General features: G+C 34.3%; 2 protein-coding genes and 1 pseudogene across 3 annotated transcripts; 2 read left to right on the top strand and 1 right to left on the bottom strand.

Moving 5' to 3' along the window:
* Nucleotides 1–357: 357 nt before the first annotated feature.
* Nucleotides 358–3456, top strand: LOC120181916 (annotated as a pseudogene).
* A 133-nt stretch (nucleotides 3457–3589) lies between these two features.
* On the bottom strand, nucleotides 3590–11432 carry LOC120181917 (non-specific lipid-transfer protein 2-like). 2 transcript variants are annotated; one of them, XR_005521792.1, is made up of 2 exons: nucleotides 10999–11432; nucleotides 3590–3600 (listed from the first exon to the last, which is right to left on the bottom strand). XR_005521792.1 is itself a non-coding variant. In XM_039186944.1 (1 exon), the coding sequence occupies exon 1, from the start codon at nucleotides 11339–11341 to the stop codon at nucleotides 11051–11053; it is 291 nt and encodes a 96-aa protein (XP_039042875.1). In that variant the 5' UTR covers nucleotides 11342–11429; the 3' UTR covers nucleotides 10803–11050. The 2 variants fall into 2 exon arrangements, 1 of the variants encoding a protein (XP_039042875.1); XM_039186944.1 differs by lacking the exon at nucleotides 3590–3600 and having other exon boundaries at nucleotides 10803–11429.
* LOC120181915 (kinesin-like protein NACK1) lies at nucleotides 5801–10170 on the top strand. Its single transcript, XM_039186943.1, is given in 15 exon segments — nucleotides 5801–5933; nucleotides 5936–6103; nucleotides 6191–6277; nucleotides 6383–6483; nucleotides 6620–6736; nucleotides 6821–6902; nucleotides 6993–7060; nucleotides 7147–7206; nucleotides 7365–7489; nucleotides 7666–7864; nucleotides 7951–8061; nucleotides 8171–8263; nucleotides 8354–9301; nucleotides 9396–9718; nucleotides 9819–10170. Coding segments are annotated over 15 exon segments (2886 nt in total). The 5' UTR covers nucleotides 5801–5857; the 3' UTR covers nucleotides 10147–10170.
* Nucleotides 11433–23059: the final 11627 nt, after the last annotated feature.

Here is a 23059-nt window from a genome sequence, read left to right as displayed (position 1 = left end):
ACCCCTTAAACAATGAGGTGATTAATCTTTTAAATAAAAATTAGGAATTCAAATATTAATGTAGTGAAGGTATAAAACTAGATTGAAAAATGTATTCTCATAGTTTTTTTATATCATGAACCAAATATCAAAGATGTTATCAAAAAATAATTAAAATAAAATTAGGATAATATATAAATTTAAAAGTTCATTTCGGTTTAACGATTCAATCGGACGATGGCATATGGGGTTTGGATCAAATGCACACGAGAAAACCATGATCATCCGTCGTTTCTCTCATTAAAGTAGTAATAAAAAAGAAAAAGAGAAGGGCATTTCCTTTCGTTCTCCGACCCTAAAATTGGCTGAGAAATTCAATTCCAAAAACCTCCCAAATTCCAATGCAATAATAATATTCCATCAAACACCCCCTCCCAATTCGCAATGTCAGGTCCATCACTCATGGATTCCCTGTTCCAACGCAGTTTAGAGGACCTAATCAAAGGCCTAAGACAACAACTGATCGGCGAGCAAGCTTTCATCTCCAAATCCCTCGAAGAAATCCGCAACGAAATCAAATCAACTGACCTCTCCACCAAATCCACAGCTCTCCTCAAGGTCTCCTATCTCTCCAATCTCCACTTCCACGACATGTCCTTCGCCGCTTTCCCTGCCTTGGAAGTCCTCTCTTCCCCTCGTTTCTCCCACAAGAAGATTGCTTACCACGCTATTTCACTTTCCTTCCATGATTCCACTCCCGTTCTTCTCCTCATAACCAATCATCTGCGTAAGGATCTTAACAGTACCAATGAGTTCGTAGTAAGACTATCTCTTCAATGCTTGTCTAGAATCGCTAATGTTGATCTCGCTAGAGATTTGACTCCGGAACTTTTCACTTTACTGTCTAGTAATAAGCTTTATGTTCGGAAAAGGGCCATAGATGTAGTTTTAAGGGTTTTTGAGAAATACCCAGATTCCGTTAGGGTGTGTTTTAAGTGTTTAGTTGAGAATTTAGAGAATTCTGATCCTCAGATTTTGTCAGCGGTTGTTGGGGTGTTTTCTGAACTTGTTTGTAAAGATCCCAGATCGTATCTTCCTTTGGCACCCGAGTTTTATAAGATTCTGGTTGATTCAAAAAGCAATTGGGTTTCAATTAAGGTCTTGAAGATTTTTTCTAAGTTGGCTCCTCTTGAACCGAGGTTAGCAAAACGGGTTGTTGAGCCGATTTGTGATCTTATGAGGAATACTGGGGCGAAGTCATTATTGTTCGAGTGCATTAGGACTGTGGTTCTAGTTTAAGTGAGTATGAATCTTCTGTGAGGTTTGCGGTTGGAAAGGTTCGTGAGTTTTTGGTGGACGAGGATCCAAATCTTAAGTACCTCGGATTGCAGGCTCTTAGGATTGTAGCTGAAAAGCACTTGTGGGCGGTGTCGGAGAATAAAGAAGTTGTAATTAAGTCATTGAGTGATGCAGATCCTAATATAAAGATTGAATTGTTGCGTCTTGTTATGGCAATGGTATCTGAACATAATGTGTCTGAAATGTCCCGGGTTTTGTCAATTATGCACTTAAATCTGATCCTGTGTTTTGTAATGAGATTCTTGGTTCTATTCTGTCAACTTGTTCGAGGAATCTTTATGAGATTATTGTTGACTTCGATTGGTATGTATCACTTCTTGGTGAGATGTCTAGAATCCCACATTGCCAGATGGGAGATGAAATTGAAAACCAGCTAATTGATATTGGTCTGAGGGTCAAGGATGTTAGGCCTGAACTTGTTCGTATTGCTCGTGATTTGCTGATTGATCCCGCCTTACTTGGAAATTCATTCTTGCATGGTGTATTATCTGCTGCCACTTGGGCATCTGGAGAATATGTTGACTTTTCCAGGAACCCATTAGAACTTATGGAAGCACTATTACAGCCTCGCACAAGTTTGTTGCCATCATCTATAAGGGCAATTTACATTCAGTCTGCCTTTAAAGTGTTGGTTTTTTGCCTGCATACTTGCTTTATGCGAGGGGAAAGTATTGCTCCCTCTGCATCTCTGGATAATTTGCCTGCTGGAGTTTCAGCATATGCGTCCTATGAATCATTTGACGATTTTTCTGTTGAAAATGGTGCAGATGCGACTGTTGTACATGGCCAGACACATGTTTCTGCTCCTCTCATCAAGGAGTCCATTGTAAACCTATTGAATCTAGTTGAGTTAGCTTTGGGCCCTCTATTAGGAAGCCATGATGTGGAAGTACAAGAGAGCACAAAATTTGCTTGGTTTTGTTGATTTGACAAAACCAGAAGTTCTGAATTCTTCGATTCAAGAGAAAAAGGATTCAGAGGGAAAAGGAGTGGAAACTTCCAAAATCATCAAACTGATGCATTATGCCTTTTCCAAGGAGCTCGGATCTGTTTCTTTAAGTGCACAGGTGAATGTTTCTGTACCATATGGGCTAATGCTAAAGGAGAACCTCAGTGACTTGGAAATGATATGTGGTGATATTGAACCATCTTCATCAAATTCATTTTCTTTTGGAAATCCTAATGAGGAGAAGGATGGGTTGTCTTTCTCTAGCCTCCAGATTAATGAAGACTCTGAACAACCACATGAGTCCACTTCGCTGTTAGCTGTGCATCGTAAGCGCCATGGATTGTATTATCTTCCTTCAGGAAAGAGTGAGATAATTTCAAATGATTATCCTCCTGCCAATGACCCTACGGTACAGGGTGATATCAATGATAATGCTGATGATCTTGTTAAACTCACAGCGGAATCACTTGTTCCCAAGAGAAAACCGACCACAGCAAGCCTAGGCCTGTGGTGTTGAAATTGGATGAAGTGAATGAGAAACCTGTTGCAATGAAGCAGCCTGATCCTAGAGATAATTCACTCTTAGGTGCTGTTCGTGATGTTCTTTTTGGTAGTGAAGATATTCCACCCACTTCATCTCAAAGCAACCTTTCTAATTCTAGCAAGAGAAAAGGAAAGGAAAAACAACATACAGATCCTCGTGTGGAATCAAAAGAAAGTGCAGTTGGCGATGGAAATTCTAGTTCAAGAAGGAGAAAGACCATAGTCAAGGTAAAGAGAGAAGACATAGAAGTCCAAGGAAGAAAAATGACGAGGAAAGAAAAGACATTGTTCAGAAAGAAAAAAGGAACAGTAGTGGTAGGCATAAATCACGACAAAGAGCCGAGGAGCCTTTGAAAGTTCCTACACAAACGTCAGTGATTCCTGATTTCCTTTTATGGCACTAAATTTTTTTGTTAGAAACTGCTTAAGAGAAATTGGCTGATAAATCATTCCTTGTATTTTGCCTTCTTGTGTCCTCAAGGTTAGCTCTGCTGTAAATTTATACCTTCTGTTTTTATCTGGGGTTTGTGGTTCATTGAAATTTGAACACTGGGATTGTATTTGGATGTTACACATTTCGAAATTCAATTTTGAAACATTCTGGCCCTCCAGTCTTGATTTGAAAAGCCTTGTGTGTTTCAAGTGTAGGTATGGTTTTGCTTTGAGCTATTCTTTTCATTCAGTGTTACTAGGTCCCGGGATAGATATCTAATATCTTTGTGCATGCTTATCTTTGATTGATATATGTGTGCGTGTCTTTGTAATATCATCTTCATGCTCTGCATATACTAGTCTTAGATGTGGAAATCATAGCATCATTGTTTCATTATTCATTCGAAAATCCGGGCTTTACCGACTCAGTGCAACGAATAGAGTCCATGGTACATTGTGGTTGATCTAGTGCTAAAAATCTATATTTTACAGTCTCGGCGCCTATGCAGACAGGCTTTGCTCTACAATACTAACAATCTATATACGGGTTGTTATTTAGTCTTAGTGGTGTGGTTATCATCCGAATTGTCCACTCTTGAATACATGTATATGACTACACGTCATGATTTGTGATACGCTCCTCTATAATTATGTATTAAATATCTTAAATGCACTGTGTTACTATTATGCTTAATTCGATTGTGTTAGTTGCTTCATATAGTAACACCAGAGTAGTGTGTATTATTGTGCTTATTAAATCTTAGTTCGAAATTATTTTTTCTATGCACATGTCATTGGTTTTTGAATTGTAAGCTCTAACATTGACATCTTTAAAGGAGTTTCAACAGATATTTGATTCAAAGTACATACCTTTTTCTCTCTTTGGTGGGCATGTACATACCTTTTTCTCTCTTTGGTGGGCATGTTTCATCGTAGGAACCTTCTCATATGATTCAATATGTGAATTCTTGATTTATACTTCGTACTTATTTTCATACTGTTTAATTTTGGAGTTCCAATTTTGTATAAATTATTTATGTTCATATTTATATTTTAATTTTATCTGACATATGATATTTCTTCGATTTAAATAAACTACTTTGAAGTTTCAATTCATTGGTTGCTACGTTGGCTTCAATGTGCATCCGCTGGCCCATCGATATTTCAAGTCAGTTTACGGTGTTATAGTTCAGCAAATAATTTTAAAATTATTAAAAATATATCATAAATTAATTTATTATAAATTAGTGTTAGATGACATAAATTGTTGAGACTTATGGATTGTCATGTTTGTATTGTAAAAATTTAACGGTTTAACCATTATTTTTTTTACTAAAATTATATCAATTCGATGATTAGATTTAACTCATAAATAATAAAGATTAAATTTACCGAAAAAATATAAACCAAAAAAATATAAACATTAAAAGTTAAATTTATCATTATACAAAGATAAAAAGGTTTAATCAGAATCTTGTCCAATTTGTAAGAGTTTAAGAGTTGGATCCGAATCTAATTCTTCGTAATTATAGGGATTATTTTCATAAAATAAAAATTAAGTACCGAGTTAACCATGTAATTTTGAAATCTTAGAGGGTCTGTTTAGTAAAATTAGTTTAATCATTAAATTGATTACAATTATAAATAAAAAAGCCGTTAATAAAACTTGAAACTGGGTCCCGCTTTCATATGTCTATAGAACCAATCATATAACGATATATAAATAAAAATCGACAAGTTCGCGAGAAATAAAGACAAAATCGTAAAGAAATGACGAGAAAATGAATCTAACCGTTGGAGACCTAAATTTCAAATCTCTTTCTTCAAGGGATTTTTGCTTGTTTCTTCCCATTAAAGACAAAAGCTTCATCCTTCTCTTCTCTAAATACAAAACTCTCTCTTTCTCTTCGTACGCTCCCCCTCAGTGTTTGCAAGTCTCACTTCATCTTGGATTTGATCCAGAAGATTTGAGTAAGTGTAGTCTAATTTTGCTTTTCTTCTTCTGGTTTTTGATTTGGTAATTTCGAGTTGGAAATGGAAGATAATTGAAAGAACTGAACTTTCCTTCCAAGGAATTTCTTTGATATCCAGTTATAAACTGGATTAATTTTATCTCTGAAGAAAGGCTTCATTTTTTAGATGATTAGAAAGAAACTTCGATGCTATAAAGTGTGCGATTCGCTCAAATTTTGTTTCTAATTTAGTAATACTAATGAAAGTTCTTTATATAGCAATGTTGGCATTTCCGCCTCTTTAATTTCGTATTATTTTATATTTTGCTTACTTTTTCCAGCTGATTTTTATAAACCGTGTAGGATTTGAGATATTTCAAAGCGACATTGATTTTCAGCTTCATTAAATTCTAATATTTTCGGAATTTAGGTTTTCTATTTGTTTCCAAATGTTCTCTGCTTTAGTCATACTTTCTTAGATTGTAAATTTGGTAATTATTTGTTTATATTTTTACTGACTGTTCCCATTTCCGGTTCGTAATTTAGCGGACCATATTTAAGCAGCTGGATTTGATTTGTCTGGGAGAGGGTTCTGGCTGCAAAACTTTTGGTGGTTTTCAAATCTGAAAGACAGAAAGGAACTATGGAGAAGATGACAGCTAGAACTCCAGGAACCCCAGGCAATAAGATAGACAAAACACCAGTAACAACACCTGGAGGCCAAAACCAAAGGAAGAGAAGATCATTGTTACTGTAAGGTTAAGGCCTTTAAGTAAAAGGGAGCAACTGGCCAAAGATCAAGTAGCATGGGAGTGTGTCGATGATCACACCATTGTTTCTAAGCATCCTTCTCAAGAACGCACCGCTCAACCATCTTCTTTCACATTTGGTAACTTTTAACTGCATGCTACTTGCGTGTTGGCTTTAAGTTTCATGGAAATTTGATGTTTGGGGTTCTTTTATTTTGTTTGCTCAGATAAAGTGTTTGGACCTTCATGTGTAAATGAAACGGTGTATGAAGGAGTGAAGAATGTTGCTTTGTCTGCTTTGGGAGGCATAAATGGTATTTCGTTGTGTTATCTTTTCTAGCTATTACTATTTTAATGTCTGTTTATTAATTGTTTGTTCCCTTTATTGAATACATGAAATTATGTAATTCCTGGCACAGCTACTATATTTGCGTATGGCCAAACCAGCAGTGGGAAGACATACACAATGAGAGGAATAACAGAGAAGGCTGTCAATGACATCTACCAGCATATAATGAATGTGAGACTCAGCTTCCGTTGAAGCCTACTTAACTATTTTTTTCTTGTTGCCCATTGTTTGGTTTGGAATTTGAATTTTGTACAAGTAGTTGGGTGCGCTTCTTAAATGTTTTGTTCTCTATTTGAAATTGTTGCAGACACCAGAGAGAGATTTCACCATTAAAATTTCGGGATTAGAAATTTATAATGAGAATGTTCGGGACCTGTTAAATTCTGAATCTGGCCGCAATCTCAAGCTTCTAGATGATCCAGAGGTAATGGCTGTACCTAAATACCTATGCTTTCAATCCTCCTCCTGTCAATAACTAATTTGTTGTCTGATTAATCTCGGCTTGCAGAAAGGTACCATGGTTGAGAAGTTGGTGGAAGAAACAGCCAGCAATGATAAGCATCTAAGGCATCTAATAAGCATTTGTGAAGGTAATTAATGAATTAATTACTTTGAGTTAGTAGCAGACTTTTTCCCTTTCTTAAATGTGAATCTAATTTTTCTTTTGCTGGAATTTGTAGCTCAAAGACAAGTTGGAGAAACTGCCCTAAATGATTGTAGCTCAAGGTCACACCAAATAATAAGGCTGGTATGAATTAGGATTTCTGTTGGTTTTTTAGCATACTTCATTCCTAATGGAAGCTAATTCATAGATTTGTGTGGCTAACAATGTAGACAATTGAGAGTACTCTGCGTGAAAATTCTGATTGTGTGAGATCATTTGTTGCAAGCCTGGTAAGAATGATCTTATCCCTTCTATGATCTGTACACATTTTCTTTACTAGTTGCTAGATTCCTGGTCAAGGCAACATCACCAAGTCTTATCCAAATATAACCAAAAATGATGTATGAATTACTGTTTTGATGACAATATGTTGGGACCACACGTGCAGAACTTTGTGGATCTAGCTGGAAGTGAAAGAGCTTCACAAACAAATGCTGATGGTGCAAGGCTCAGGGAAGGCTGTCATATTAACCTTAGTTTGATGACTCTGACATCTGTAATCAGAAAACTCAGGTCAGAGTCTATATTAGCATACTTGTTCTGATCAACTTCAAATATAATGAAGTGGCAGAAAATAATGAAATGAACTTAAAATCAATACATATTTTAGCATTTGGTATCGGCTACATCAACACTTATTTTAAGTTCTATTATCATTTTGTTCATGACTGACTGATATCTCTTTGCAGTGTTGGAAAAAGAAGTGGTCATATACCATATAGGGATTCAAAGCTTACTCGAATATTGCAGCACTCACTAGGTGGAAATGCACGTACTGCCATTATATGTACTTTAAGTCCAGCTCTAAGTCACTTTGAACAATCTCGTAATACTCTCTTCTTCGCTACCCGGGCTAAGGAAGTGACAAATAATGCACAAGTGAATATGGTACTTATTTTTTTCATTCCTGCCATACGAGATTGACAAGGATTTCCATATGAACTGACATTATTTTTTTCTGCAAACCTTGTTAGGTTGTTTCGAATAAGCAACTTGTCAAGCATCTGCAGAAAGAAGTAGCCAGACTGGAAGCTGAGCTTCGCACCCCTGATCCTTCAAGGGAGAAAGATTTGAAAATACAACAAGTAATGACATTTCGAATAAGCTATTCGAGATCGACTTCATCTTGAGTCAATTTGTTTCATACTTTATATTGAAGCATAAGTAATTACATTTCTTGTTTTTGCTTTATAGATGGAAATGGAGATTGAAGAACTAAAGCGCCAAAGAGATCTGGCACAGTCCCAGGTGGATGAGTTACGCAAAAAACTTCAAGAAGATCAGCAGGTTCCCTCACTATTGCTTCTTATCTCTTCCATGTTCCATTCTCTTAATATTTAGACTAAGTTCGATTTTCTTTTATGTGTTTATTTTCAGATTTCTAATCCATTTGAATCATCAAATCCATCTGTGAAGAAGTGCCTTTCATACTCTGATGTGCTATCTCCAAAACTTGATGAGAAGGATCTAGGCCGTAATGATAAGACAAGAAAAACTATGTTGTTAAGGCAGTCTATGAGACAATCATCAACTGCTCCATTCACACTTATGCATGAAATTCGTAAACTTGAACACCTCCAAGAGCAGCTAGGAGAGGAAGCAAATCGTGCTTTAGAAGTACTTCAGAAAGAAGTGGCTTGTCATAGACTAGGCAATCAAGATGCAGCTGAGACAATTGCCAAGCTTCAGGCAGAAATAAGGGAGATGCAATCTGTCCGGTCAATCCCTAAGGAGGTTGAAGTTGGAACTGCTATAGCTCCTAACAAAAGTGTTGGTGCTAATCTCAAGGAAGAGATTACAAGACTTCATTCACAAGGTAGTACAATAGCTAACCTCGAGGAGCAATTAGAGAATGTTCAGAAGTCGATAGACAAACTGGTGATGTCTCTTCCAAGTAATCAAGAATCCAACTGTGAAGCAACCCCCAAAACTAAGAATCAGTCTAAAAAGAAGAAGCTGCTTCCTTTAACTTCTAGTCATGTTGCAAACCGGCAAAATTTTCTAAAGTCTCCATGCTTACCTCTATCAACAACTCAGCAAGTTGTGGAGCCTGAGAATGAAGAAAATAAACCTCCAGAAGATGTAGTCTTGAAAGAGATTAACGCTGAGTCCAAGAAAGGAACACCTGTGAAGAGTGAAGAGGGTGGAGATGTCTCATCTGGCACACCAGGATATAGACGTTCAAGTTCAGTCAACATGAAGAAAATGCAGAAGATGTTTCAAAATGCAGCTGAAGAGAATGTACGAAGTATACAAGCATATGTAACAGAATTGAAAGAGCGTGTTGCTAAACTGCAATACCAGAAGCAGCTTCTTGTTTGTCAGGTAAAATAATTGCCTTTGCTCTTACTAAATGATTTAACTTCCATTTTTTTCTTCCATTTATAGTGAATTTATTTAGTTTTTTACTTGCTTTTAGGTGCTTGAGCTGGAAGCAAATGAAGCATCCGGATACAATGTGGATGATGATGAGAGTGCAATTGAACCAGAGGAACCCCAAGTTGCATGGCATGTAACATTCAGGGAGCAAAGGCAGCAGATCATTGAGTTATGGGATGTCTGCTATGTCTCCATCATCCATAGGACACAGTTTTATCTGTTATTCAAGGGGGATCCTGCCGACCAAATATACATGGAAGTGGAGCTTAGGCGCTTAAATTGGCTGCAGCAGCATTTTGCTGAACTTGGAAATGCAAGCCCAGCAGTAACAGGAGATGAGCCCACAGTGTCATTATCATCAAGGTTCTCTCATTCATTCTCTTATGTCAGCATGCACATCTCTTGTTGCTTCCAGTCGATTACGTTATCTTACTCTGCTTGGATTTTGTCTGTTTTCTTACAGTATCAGGGTGCTGAAGCGTGAAAGGGAATTTCTCGCAAAGAGATTGACGACACGTTTGAGTTTCGATGAGAGAGACGCATTGTACATTAAATGGAACGTACCACTGGATGGAAAGCAGAGAAGGCTTCAGTTCATAAACAAGCTATGGACGGATCCTCATGATCCCAAACACATAGAGGAGAGTGCTCAGATAGTGGCAAAGCTTGTAGGGTTTTGTGAAAGTGACAACTTATCAAAGGAGATGTTTGAGCTCAATTTTGCGTTACCAGCTGATAAGAAGCCCTGGATGGTAGGGTGGAATCAAATTTCAAACCTTCTTAATTTATAAGACAAACTCTTTTTTGTTTGTAATTACTTTTCTCCTTTATGTAAATGTGAATGAATTTTGGAGTCCTTTCTCCAATGTTCTACTTCATTTTCATCCATTATGGTGCCTGGCATTTCGAGCACTCTGTCGTTGTGTATTGTTTGAGTTATTCTTTGTACTCTTCATGTTTCAACAAAGGAATTTTGGTTCATTTGGTGAAATCTTTGTCCTTTCCCCTTCCATTCCATCAGAAATGTTATGCTGGTTCTTGGCTCTGTTTTTGTTAAGGTCCATTGCAACATAGAAAGTGTCACGACCCGGTCGATCCATCAGACCATGTGGTAAGAGCATAATCTAAAATTGTCTTTTTTGATACTCATAACTCTTTCAAAATGTTGACACTGTTTCTTGTCATTCCAATCTGGAACAAAACTTTGAAAGACTTGTACGCACTGAACAACTTAAGATCATGTTATTATATGCATAGTTGTCAGAAACGAATCGGATTTTGAACCTAGAATTGTTGGTTAACTCGGTTGATTTGGTGGGATAAAATCAAAAGTTGTGCAAATGGTTGGAGGATTGCCTCCAACCGCCCCATTCAGTTCTTCCCTGGTCTAACCGATTTGATACCTATCTGATTTTTATCAAATGTCAATAGGATCTTTAAAAAAAAGAGAGTAATAATCCAACACTGATTTCCATTAAATAAGATTACTTCTGCAACAACTGGTAGAATATCTCAGATAGATCACACGGAAACAGTAAACAAAGTGGTGAAATGTGACAATGACAGAGGCTATATAAACTTAGTGCTCTTACTACAGACATCAAAACAAAGATAATCCCACACCACAGCTATAATAAAACCACTTTCCCTCTCTTCACATTCATATTGTGCAGAGAGGTGAAAACTAAAGGTTTTTCAGCACTTTGGGTAGGGAGTCCCACAGGTGGAGGCAACTTTCCTGGCATTTGGTGTGTTGACGAATTTCTTAAGGTTGGGGTTCCTAAGGTATTGGCAGAGGCAAGGCTTCTGTTCCTTGATCTTGGTGCAGCACAGCTTGGACGGTGGAGATGATGATGTTATGGCACTCACGCAAGGGCTTAGCTGCGCCGGGTTGCATGTCGCCGCCCTCGACAGCTCCGCTTCGGTCAGCAGTAGGAGCACCACCACTGCGGCCGCCGCGAACACTGCCGTGTATGGTGTCTTCATTCTTCTATTCCGGTTTGTGTTTGAGTGTAGGTGAGCTTTGTGTGTGTATGGACTCGTGATGTTTGATGCAAAGTATGGTGGAGTTCCCCTTGTAATTTATGGTAGTGGGGGGTTGGTCCAAAGGGAATTTGGGGTGGAAATTAGTGGCAATTTTCATGTGTAATTTATAAGGAATTGTGAAATGTACAATATATATATATTTTAGTTTGGGCCCACTTGTATGATTAATTCGGTGGGGTTTACTAAATGAATAAATTCACACATGTACAAATTAAAACTTTTAATTATCGGTTCATACAGTAAAATATAAAATAAAATTTTATATTTTGATAATGTAAATAAAATATATTATTGAGAGTTTCATTTTATAATATTTTTTATAATATTTAAGTATAAAAATTAGACACCAATTCCATCAGTTTTGACTCGATTTGAATTTATAAGGTTGAGAAATTTAAAAAAATAAATAAATTTGAGTTTAGAGTGAAAACCCCCTACTTAATTCGGTCCGAATCTTTTATAAATTTAGAAATAATTTTAATAATATTTTTCTCTCAATATTTTTTTAGTTAGGTCATTATTTTATTTAATAAAAATATAATATATCTATATATCTATGTCTAGTCGGATGCAAATTTTTACTCGAAAAACCAATCAAATTTTAAGTCGGTGATAGATAGATGAGTAGAATGTCATAATTAGATTCAAGTCCATTAAAATCTGGTCCGATGTAACCTAATTGATCCATATTCATCTCGAACGGTATTTAAATTAAATTAATTGATTAATATATATACAAACTCCTAAGATGTGAGATTTAAGCATGCTACTCGATCTAATGATTTCAACCCACTTTAACAAAGAAAACATTTCGAGAAGTAAGTTTCTTTTTTATCTTCTTTTAATTGGACGAATATTTATTTATTGTGATAAGTGATAAAAGAGTTTAATATTCTTTAAAATAAAAACTTAAATTTTTACTATAAAAAATGATTTGATTTCTCATTAAAAATTATGATCCGATTTAATTTAAATATAATTGATGCATCAAGAGGTATGCAAATTAAGTGTGCTACTAGTGCTTGCTAAGCCTCTTTAAAGTAACCAACACGATTCTTCAAAGGTCACAACAGCCAGCAAAGATCTCTAAGGATAGTCTACAACAAGCTGACAGAATCAAGATTAAACATCAACAGTGTTAAATTAATGAAATATAAATTTCGTTAAATATTTAAATTTAAAATTTAGGAAGACAAATCTTAATTTATCTAATATTTAAGCATATAAAGATCTATATTATTATCGAACAATAAAATTTCACGTGAGACGGATAGGTGGTAAATCTATATATAATTTAAAGTAAGCATGTGTTTATCTTAAATTTCGAATTTTTTATATTAAATTTATGTTTTATCGAATATACCCACCTTAAAATTTTATGTGTCCGCTCTATACGAAGAATTTATATTATTAATACATATGTGTTCATCTTAAAAAAATATTTTTATATCCGCCACTTATACGGATCGTTCCTATCTCCTTTTACTTTGATTCTTGTTTATCTACTGTTGTATTCAAAGAGACTTAATTTTTTTTAAAATGAAATTATCATTTGTTTCAAAAAAATATAAATAAAATTTAAAGTTATTAAAAAAATGTATAAAAACATTTTAAATGTTGGGTATAATTATTGATATTCAATATATTAACCGACTAATCCAGTTTTTTTCATTCGCAAACATTAGGTTTGAACTCCTAATCTTACTTAAAAGATCTTATGCATCATCTCATTAGACCAACTGATTGTCAGTAAACATTTTAAATTTTAAATATATGATAATAATTTATTTTTAAATAATTCTTTTATAAAAGAGTTTATGGTTTAAGATTGGGATGGTGATATGCATAGGAAAGATTTTGTACAAAATGGTGTGGACATATTGAAAAACACTTATAGTTTAGCTAGAAACTCTTTTCAGTAAAAAGTTGGACGGCGATGGGCACCGAAATTTGAGGTTTCCCCCTCCTAGATGTTCCATGTGTTGTAAGCTCACATGTCCAGCGAAATTTGAGGACTGGGGACAATTGGTTTTTCAGTTGATTGAATTTATAAGTATTATTTTATTAATTAAATTTTATTTAAAAAAAATTAAGTCGAGTTTATAGAATTTAACTCAAATCAAATTATATATATTAGTCTAAAGTTTTATTTAAATTTAAGTATAATTATTTATAATGTTATGGTGTTGATTGATTTTAATTTAAATGATTTTATTTAATAATATAAAAGATATATATATATATATACACACACATTTATATATTCATATTCAGATACCTTCTAAAATAATAAAATATATTTATAATGTTATATTTTTAAGAACACATTTTGTGGATAAAATATTGACACGAGTATAGAGGAGTTAATGAATTCATAGAAAGAATAAGTTTGTAAAGAGTTGTAGTTAGAAGATTAAATTAAACTAAATTGAAAAAAAATATGAATTGAAGTTATAAAAGTATTCTAAGTGATTGAGAAGTACGTGCTTCAAATTTAATCAAAATAAACTTAAAATGAATGAATAAGAAAATCAATGATTAAATCATAACATGATCAAATTATTTAGGTAAAGACCAAAACGACATCTTTTGATCAAACTTTATAAACTCAAATTGAACTCGGAATTCGAATAAAAAATCGAAGTTACCTCAAATAACTCAAAATTAAAAAATTAATTTAAAAAAAATCAAATTGAGTTTGACTAATCCATAAATATAATCATAATTTTAATTGACATATTAATTATTAATTAATTAATTATTTATCATGTGGGGCATAGAAATAAAGGAGTTTTACAATAAGTAGGCATGTGAATTAAGAGTGGTAATTAATAAGCATGCTCTTAATTGATTAATTGATTAATTTCTTTTTGCCTAACTTTACATTATTTTCCAAAATCTAATGGTATGTGCTATCGGGCTTATTCATGATGATTATTGGCATGAGCCCATCAACTCTAATGCTATGAGTAAGTCCTCATTGCTAATATTTACCACAATAATTACTTTTTATCTTACTTTTCTTTTTCCATTTTACTACAAGGAAAAACGCTTTGGTGGTCCATCAAATAATTTATTGAATGGATTTAGGCATTATATATGTTAATTAATATATTATTAATTTATAATAATAATAACAGTTCCATTCACATTTTCAATATATATATATATATATATATATATATATAGTAAAAAAGTTTAGGTCATGAATGACTTGCTCAGTTTAGGGCCAGTGCATATCTAATACCTAATTGGATTTACATAGGAATTTACAGATTGTCCACCAAGAGTGACAGTGGTAAGATTCAAACTTGACCTTACAAGTTTAAATTCTTTAATCCCAACCACTTCTACCAACACTCTTTGACACATTTTCAATATTTTAAACAAAATATTATAATGTATTATAATTTATAAAATATTTCATAAAAATATAATCATTGGATGAATCTAAATCAAATTGAAATTAAAATTTTATATATTAACATTATTTTTTCTTCAGTTCTAATTATTCGTTTACATTTAATGATTATATTTTTTACAAAATTAAATAGTTTTATATCTAGAGAATAAATGATAAACATATATTTATAATTTAATTTAACTTTTTGAGTTTATAAACAAAACTTGAATTAGAAAAACCATTCTTCAATTTCAGCTCATAGATTAAATATGCCGACAAAGGATTAGGTGTTTAAACAAAGTCATTTTCAAAGTAAAAACTTGGTTAATTTCTCGTTAGTCCCCAACAACAACAACAACAAAATCCAATTCCCATATGCAATGGGGTAAGGGGGAAATAGGGTAGTAGGCTGCCCCCAACGTCAGGTTGAGAGTAGCTTCCGTGGAAGACCTCCGGCAGTCAGAAAATTAAAAATATAGATAAATTGCAAAGCATGTATAAATAAATACATAAATACATAGTTGAACAGTATTCATATGCAGTCATAAATATCATTAATATTATATGCGCGTTTGAAATGGGAAGTAATCCCTGCAAAAAAATCCCTGCGAAAAAATCTCTGCAAATAGACAGAAACGTAAGACCCGACTAAATTTAAAAGTGAAGAGAATATTACACAGAAGTCCACGATAGCAAGCCCAGTTCTAAGCCTTCATAAATACCAATAACAGAAACGTATAAAAAGTAGACTTATTGCCCGTCCAGCTCAGTTGGTAGAGCGCAAGGCTCTTAACCTTGTGGTCGTGGGATCGAGTCCCTTGGTGGGCAATTCATAATTCTGACTGCCGGAGGTCTTTCACGGAAGCTGCTCTCAACCCGTTGGGGGTAGCCTACTATCTTACCTCCCCCTCACCCCATTACATATTAGAATAGGGTCAACTAATTTATAATTTAAGAACAATACATCAATTAATAGTGGAATTTTAAAGTTTAATAAGCATCAGTTGGATTAGGAATAAAATTTTAAATTTTAAAATTTAAGAGTTAAAAATGACCGAATTAGAATATAAAATAAAAATAATTAGCTGACCCTATTCCCATATGTAACGGGATGAGGGGAGGTAAGATAGTAAACTACCCCCAACACCAGGTTGAGAGCAGCTTACGTAAAATAAAATCCTCTATAATTTATTTATTGTATGAGGACTAATAACAAAATTTGACCTAAAAGCAAAGTTTGCCGCTTGAAATAGTAACTTGGGCCTCTAATTTCACCTTTAATCTTCATGGCTGCCTTGTATAGCTCGAGATTTGCTAGTTTTTCAATGGTGTCTGCAATGATTACCCCACTTTTGGCAAACCCTATCTTAAAACTTTTTTTACAAAGTACAATTATAATTATATTTATAATTAATATATGTAAACGAAAATTAAAATGAATTATTATAGTATATTATTATATTGATAATATAAATATATGTGAATTTTGAATTAAAATGTTGGAACTTTGACATTAGCCATGTGGCCATTTTCTATTGCAGTTTTGGTTTGGTATAAATTATGGTGAAACGAAAGTGTTAAAATCAATATGATTGGATTCTTTGTGAAAAAAAAGAAAATGATTATGTTCACTATGTATCCCGTTTTTATAAGGGTCGAAACCATTTATTATTATTATTACTATTATTATTATTTATTTATTTATTTTATTTTACAAATTACAAGTGACCCAATGACCCAATCAAAGCAAGCCCCAACAATAAGCCTAACAGCAGAACTAATTAAATAAAAAACCCTAAGCCCAACTTTTAGGGCTTATTTTAAAACCCTAGAGAGCTACCTGTTGCCACCGTCAGAGAAGAAAATAGCTACCACCGGAGCCACGTCGCACCGATGTCACTGTCGGTACCATTGTTGCTGATCGATCGTCCTTAATTACTCAGCATCACCATCTCACATCAACAGTGAGAAAAGATGAAATCAGTTAAACAAAATAAAAAATAATCAAATCTAGCACCAAATCTAGACCTAACCCCAAAAAATCAGGAAGTATTAAAAACTTAGATTTTCCTTCATCAAATGGGGAAGATACCCTATTTTAAGGAGGGAACCAGATAAAAAAATGATTCGAACGGAGGAGATATCCGAAACAAAAGAAAAGGGGGAGTTTTTCAGATAAGAAAAAAGGGGAGAGCATATTCAAATAGAATTCGAAGAAGAAAAAAGGAAAAAGAAACCTATTGAGGAGAGAATCGGGAAAGAGAGAGAAATTAGTTTGAAAAAGAACTAAAGAAAAGGGAGAACGATCGAGTTTATCGTCGGGTAAAGAAATAAGACAAAGGGGCGACTTTGGTCCTTTACCGTCATTTAGAGTGGTCGGAGAGAGCTTTGTTCTCTCTCAGTTGAAAGAAATAAGAGAGAGGGGAGAGGAAAAACATAAACGACGAAGGAGAGGAGGAAAAAAAATAAGGCTACGGTTTCTTAAATTCCTTTTAAAATGACGTTGTTTCAAGGTCTAGGGCATCCATGCTTTGTTCTTGTGGGTTAATCACTAAAGGATCCCTCTTATTTTAATATTAATGCATTTTAGTCATTTGAGGTTTTTACATTTATGAATATTGCTTCTTTATTTTTCCCATGTTTCATTTTGGTCTTATTAGCTTATTAATCATGCTTATGTTTCTTTTAATTTTTGGTGTGTTATTTTAAATACTTTTATTTTAGTCCTAAATATTTATGGTTTATTTCCATTTCCTATTATTTGTATGTTATGTTATTTACGTTTAAATTCTTATCCTTGCCATGTTTGATATTTTACCTCTAAAGTTTCTGTTTCTTTTTATTTATTTAATCATAAGATTGTACATTTGATTTGTATACTATTTTATAAAATTATTATATTATTTATATTTATATGATATTCATATATATATATATAATTGTTGCATGTTGTGAGTAATATAAAATTATACGCAAATAATGTGCAAGTATACATAATCGCTCAAACAATGAAGTGATGAGTGAGTATCGTCTCCACAGGGATTGGAGGAAATTAAAAAGTTTAATCAAAACAAAACACTACTCTATCTAAGTATAGTTAGTAATGGTATGCACTAATGAGAGATATCAAGGCAATAAATATTGGTGGGGATGGAATAATGGAATGATATGGCAGCAAATGGTGATGTCGAGGCAAAATGGATGTAAATGTCATCGCAAAATATATTGTGTGTAGTGAAATAAAGTGAAAATATAAAGGTAAAACAAAAGATAAAAAATAGATAGAATGAAATGACTTGATAATCCTCACACAACAAGCTACTACGAGAATGAATAATAGGAGTCACCAAGAAACTTAAGTTTAACCTCTCAAGATGATTGCGTTTCTATGTTTTACTTGCTCGACAGAGTTTACTAAAAGTACCCTATGCTATCTCTAGTCAAGGGACTCGGTAGGTTGAGAATACCATGGAAATACCTATTGGCGTTAGCAGGTACTGGGATCCCATCAGTCTAACAGAATATGTAACGTCAATACCATTCAATATTTGTACTAACATCTACCCTCTCGACCGAGCACTATTCCTTTTAGTCGATTGAAATCCTAGCCTTGTTTAAAGATAGATTAGGCTTAGTTACTACATGAAACCCATTGTTTATGTCGATCCTCCTTAGTTTCTCTCGAACACTAAAGATGAGTTACTTAGTTTCTCTCGAACACTAAGTATTTTCCTAAGGAATGTCTACTCTCATAGATCCTACAACGTTAAGACATTAAGCTCCATAAAAAACAAATAAAAGCATAGAAAAAGAACAATCATCCATTGAAATAAAAACTTAAACATCCATCGTGAACTCCCACCAAATAAAGCTAGTTCATGGTGGGGTTCGAATCATCCATGAAATAATTCATAAAAATCATTCATTCCTTTCAACCCAAATAAAATGACAAATAACAACAAAGGGAAAGGAGTAAAAATCCTTTGACGTGCACTACCGGAGCTCTCATCGACCACCACGAATCGCTTCAGCTTGCTAGCTCCTCTCGGACGCCTAGCTCGCCACTCCTTAGAGCTTGTTCATGGAAAAACACCACTAGAAAAATAAAGGGAAAAGAACAGTGAAGAAGATGAAGGAAATAGAGAATTTTGGGCTGGAGTGTCTCTCCTCTTTTCTCTTTCCTATGTGGTGTCTTTTTATAATAAAAATATCTAAGGGTATTCTTGGGTTTTTGTAATCAAAATATCCATTATATCCCTAAAGTCATCTCTTGTACGTGAAGTCTATCCTCACAGGTTGCAGTGGTCCTCAGCAGGTGGTTATAACCATCAGACACGTTCTTTGCCAGCTTTCATTTTGTTAAAAATATATTTTTGTCATTTTTTGCGTTAGAAATGCCAAGACATTTCTATCTGCTTTATCAACGTGTGATGTCACAGCATTCCTTCCCAGCTCACCCTTTTGCTTGTTATTTCCTTCACATCACTAAAAACCACACCTTCCTCTCATACAACACCTTAACAAAATAAAATAGCATATCCACCACAAATACAACTATATGCAGCTACATGCATATAAAATGACCTAAATGAACCTTTAAAAAATAATAAATTAAGTGAAAAAGGCCTTAAAAGTAGCCTTTTTACGGAGTTATCACACCCCAAACTTAAGCTATTTCTTGTCCTCAAGCAATGAATAACAACTAACACAAATAAAATATCATGGCAATTTTCAATAACAAGACAATCAAGACAAAAATCGAACTTCAACCCTAAAAAAATTGGCTTCAACATGCTTGACTGATAACTCCATAAAAAACTCTATTTCTAGTCTTTTTACTTAAGTTATTTCTCATCTAAACAAAGTGTTCATACCATATTAGTCGCATTTAGTTTCATTTAGGTTATAATTGCATGTGGTGGATAAGTTTTGCCTAGGCAATATTTATTTGGTTTGATTGATGCTGCTTAGGAGATCAGGCTTGTGTGGATTGTGTGTGTAGGAAATTAACTAAGAAGGAACATTTCAGTATTGACAATGTATTTCGCAAGGGCCAGTGGAACACAGAAGACAAAGACAGTGAGGAGTAGATTTATCTCGCCAAGACAATGTTTATCTTGCAAGTCTGAAGAAGATCTGATGAATTGCTTATGTCACATGCAAGCTGTACGACTACCCTCACGTGCAACCAAGCCCCCAAGATTCTGATAACAACTAGCCACCTTTTCTTTTTTAGTATGGACAAGAAAACACGGGTATTTAGGGAATCTTTAATTATGCAAAATCCTAGGAGATATCCTTTTATAAATACTTAGTCATAGCTGCCAAAAAGAGGAAGCAAAGGAAGCAAGAAGAGCTTTAACTAAAGCGTGGAGTGAGCAACTGTAATGCTTTTCCACCGTTCTCCCACCCGACCATCCTTGGTGTCCTCCGTAGCCAGGCTATAGTAGAGCGGCAGTCTCGAGAGAGACTGGCCGCCAGGGCAGACGCGGTGTTGGTCAGAGATGTCACGACAGAGCCCTCTGTTTGGGAGTCGTTCTTCATTTTTTCTTAATTTCTTTACTTTACTTTGGGGTTGTATTAAACGATGATAACTTTGGATGACTTCTTAACAACACCATGTACTGCTTTACTTGGTGTTAGTATTTGTTTTGCCAAAACAATTATTTTATGTTCTATGAATGACGCATTATGATTTTGCTCATGACTGTTTTGTTCATTATTTAAATATTTTTCCTTGACACTGTGTTGAAACAATCCAACAATCAAAATTAAAAACAATCCAAAGTCATTCAAAATGTTGAAACAATAAACTCCATGTTCTATTTCAAAGTACTAAAGCATGACAAATAATCAAGCATCCATAGAAGGATCGGGAGGAGGAAAATGAGCTCGCATAGCGGCCATCTCGTGCGAGAGTGCATTAATGCGTTCATTCATAAAAGCGTTGTTCGCGCGCATCTCCCGGAGAATCTCCAATTGTTGAGCTCCCATTTTGGATAAATGAAACTCTATAGAAGTGAAGCGAGAATCCATGGATGCATACCGAAAATCAAATGTCTCCATAAATGAATGAAAGTATGGAGGCATTTGATCTTCTGGTCGTGCTTGTTCCTTTGGTGGAGCTTGTTCCTCATGCTGTTCTTGCTCATTGTTGGAGTCATCGGCTTCTGGAGGTTGTTCATGAATACGAACCCAAATACCAGTCTCTTCATTGAACTTCCATCCCGATTTGGTTAAAGAGAAGAGGTTCATTTGGTTTTTGAGGGGAAAGGAAGCATCAAGACCAACTCTAAGCCCAACATTTTTAAACAGATTACTAAGAATACAATCGTAAACTAAAGAAGAACATAATTTTTTATTGGGAACAAGATTTACGGTTTCGACAAGTTCAGAAAAGATAATATGTGGAAGGTTGATTTTAAGATTATTTTGGACACAATGTAGCCAAAATAAATCCATGGCTCGGAGAGTAGAGTAACGACCTCGGATGGTCTAAACCACCAAGAGATCATGAGATGAAGAAAACGGTCGTGAAGATCTACCACACTTGCACTATCCCTTCATTTATACTAAGATCCTACCATCAGTTTTTCATTGTCTAACCCTTCATTATCTAATCCTAATACTTTGGCTATGTATTTCGGGTCAAGATGAAAGAATCGTCCTAGAAGATAGGATCGAATTCCTATGGTAAAGGGTTTCTTCCAGTTTTGAATGCAAACGACATTAGAGTAGAAGATACGAACGAGTTGATGGTAGACTATTGGTTCAAGCTCAAAAAGTTTGTCAAATTTCCACTCTTGAAGAGTAGGAAGATGTCGAAAATTGATGTCTAACATGGCTTGAAGAGACGTGATGCGTTCTTCCCGGATTTTGTAGGACTCAAAGTATTGACAAAACCTAAAGTAGAGATTTTGTCTACGACTGGGTTCATTGAAGCAAGAATTGCGAATGGTCATGTTTGGATCATTGGGATTAGGATTAGGAATTTGTTGGATAGGTGGAGGATTTGAAGGTGAGTTTGGAGGTTGGCTAGAACGACTACAGGAAGGTCTAGAACGTTTGTGAGACATGATTTAAGGTAATCGGAATGGAAAGAATAACCTGCAATTTTAAAACACATGTATGCAATTTAATCAATCCCAAAACTCAATTGAGTCCTTAATATCTCAAGGTTCTCTAAACCAATCCTAATGGGCAAAGTTTTTGAAAACTATTGGAAAATAAAGTTTTGAAAATCAATATACGTATAGTTTTCATGCTAATAACATAATTAAATCAAAACACAACAATTTGAATTGTTTTTAATAATTTCGAAAATTTTCAAATTTTTGAAAATTCTTGTGTTTTTGATGAAATTAGTTGTAGAATCTAGTTTCTAATCACTAAACAATCAATACCCGATCTAAAGTTTAACCTAAAACTAATTAAAACTAGTTCTATATTCAAAATTGATGAAATAGAAGTTTTAGAAAAATACCTTGAAGAATTTCAGATTTGAGTGAGATTAGATGAAGTTTGCACGTTTTTGATGATTTCAACAGGTTTAGGAGATGATATTTGAAGAGAATTCCGATTAAAAACGTTGTTTTTGATGAAGTATGGAGATAGGGTGAGAGTAGAGAGGAAAAACGACTAAGAGAGAAGAAGAGAGGGTTTGAGAGTTTGGGGTGTTCTGCCCGTGTTAAAAACCAGAACCCCAGGGGGTATCGATTCCCCTATAGGGGGAATCAATTCCCCTTCAAAGGGGGAATTAGTTCCCCTTCAAGGGGGTATCGATTCTCTCTGTACCAAAACTGATAAAATCTGATTTTAAACACTCAAAATGCTAAATTAATTTTCTCTAATGGTATTGGAAACTCATATATTGAAAATTAATCATGTTCAATCTATCAAATTAATCTTTAATTTACATTTGAACATAAAATTAATTTTCACCAAGAATTATAAACTCCCCCTAAAAGCAATGAATGCAATCAAAAATTACTATAAGCATTTTTCATTTATTTTTAAAAGTGCTAAAATTATTTTAAGCACTAAGTGAAGAGAGGTTAGTTAAACCTAATTCTCTCCTAAGTGTCCAAAAATGTTCCTTGTCTAAAGGCTTTGTAAAGATATCCGCTAATTGATGCAAAGTATCAACAAATTCTAGAACTACATCTTCCTTAGTGACATGGTCTCTAATGAAGTGATGTCTTATTTCAATGTGCTTAGTTCTAGAGTGTTGGATGGGATTTTTAGTGAGACAAATA

The sequence above is a fragment of the Hibiscus syriacus genome, unplaced genomic scaffold, assembly GCF_006381635.1.
Source record: "Hibiscus syriacus cultivar Baekdansim isolate YM2019G1 unplaced genomic scaffold, ASM638163v2 tig00112609_pilon, whole genome shotgun sequence".
Taxonomy (NCBI): domain Eukaryota; kingdom Viridiplantae; phylum Streptophyta; class Magnoliopsida; order Malvales; family Malvaceae; genus Hibiscus; species Hibiscus syriacus.
The sequence above is the reverse complement of the archived record's forward strand: the minus strand, read 5'-3'. Positions and strand labels throughout refer to the sequence as shown.

Excerpts from the sequence above, each read along its gene's own strand:
- LOC120181917 (XM_039186944.1), bottom strand. The coding sequence starts at position 11,341 with ATGAAGACACCATACACGGCAGTGTTCGCGGCGGCCGCAGTGGTGGTG.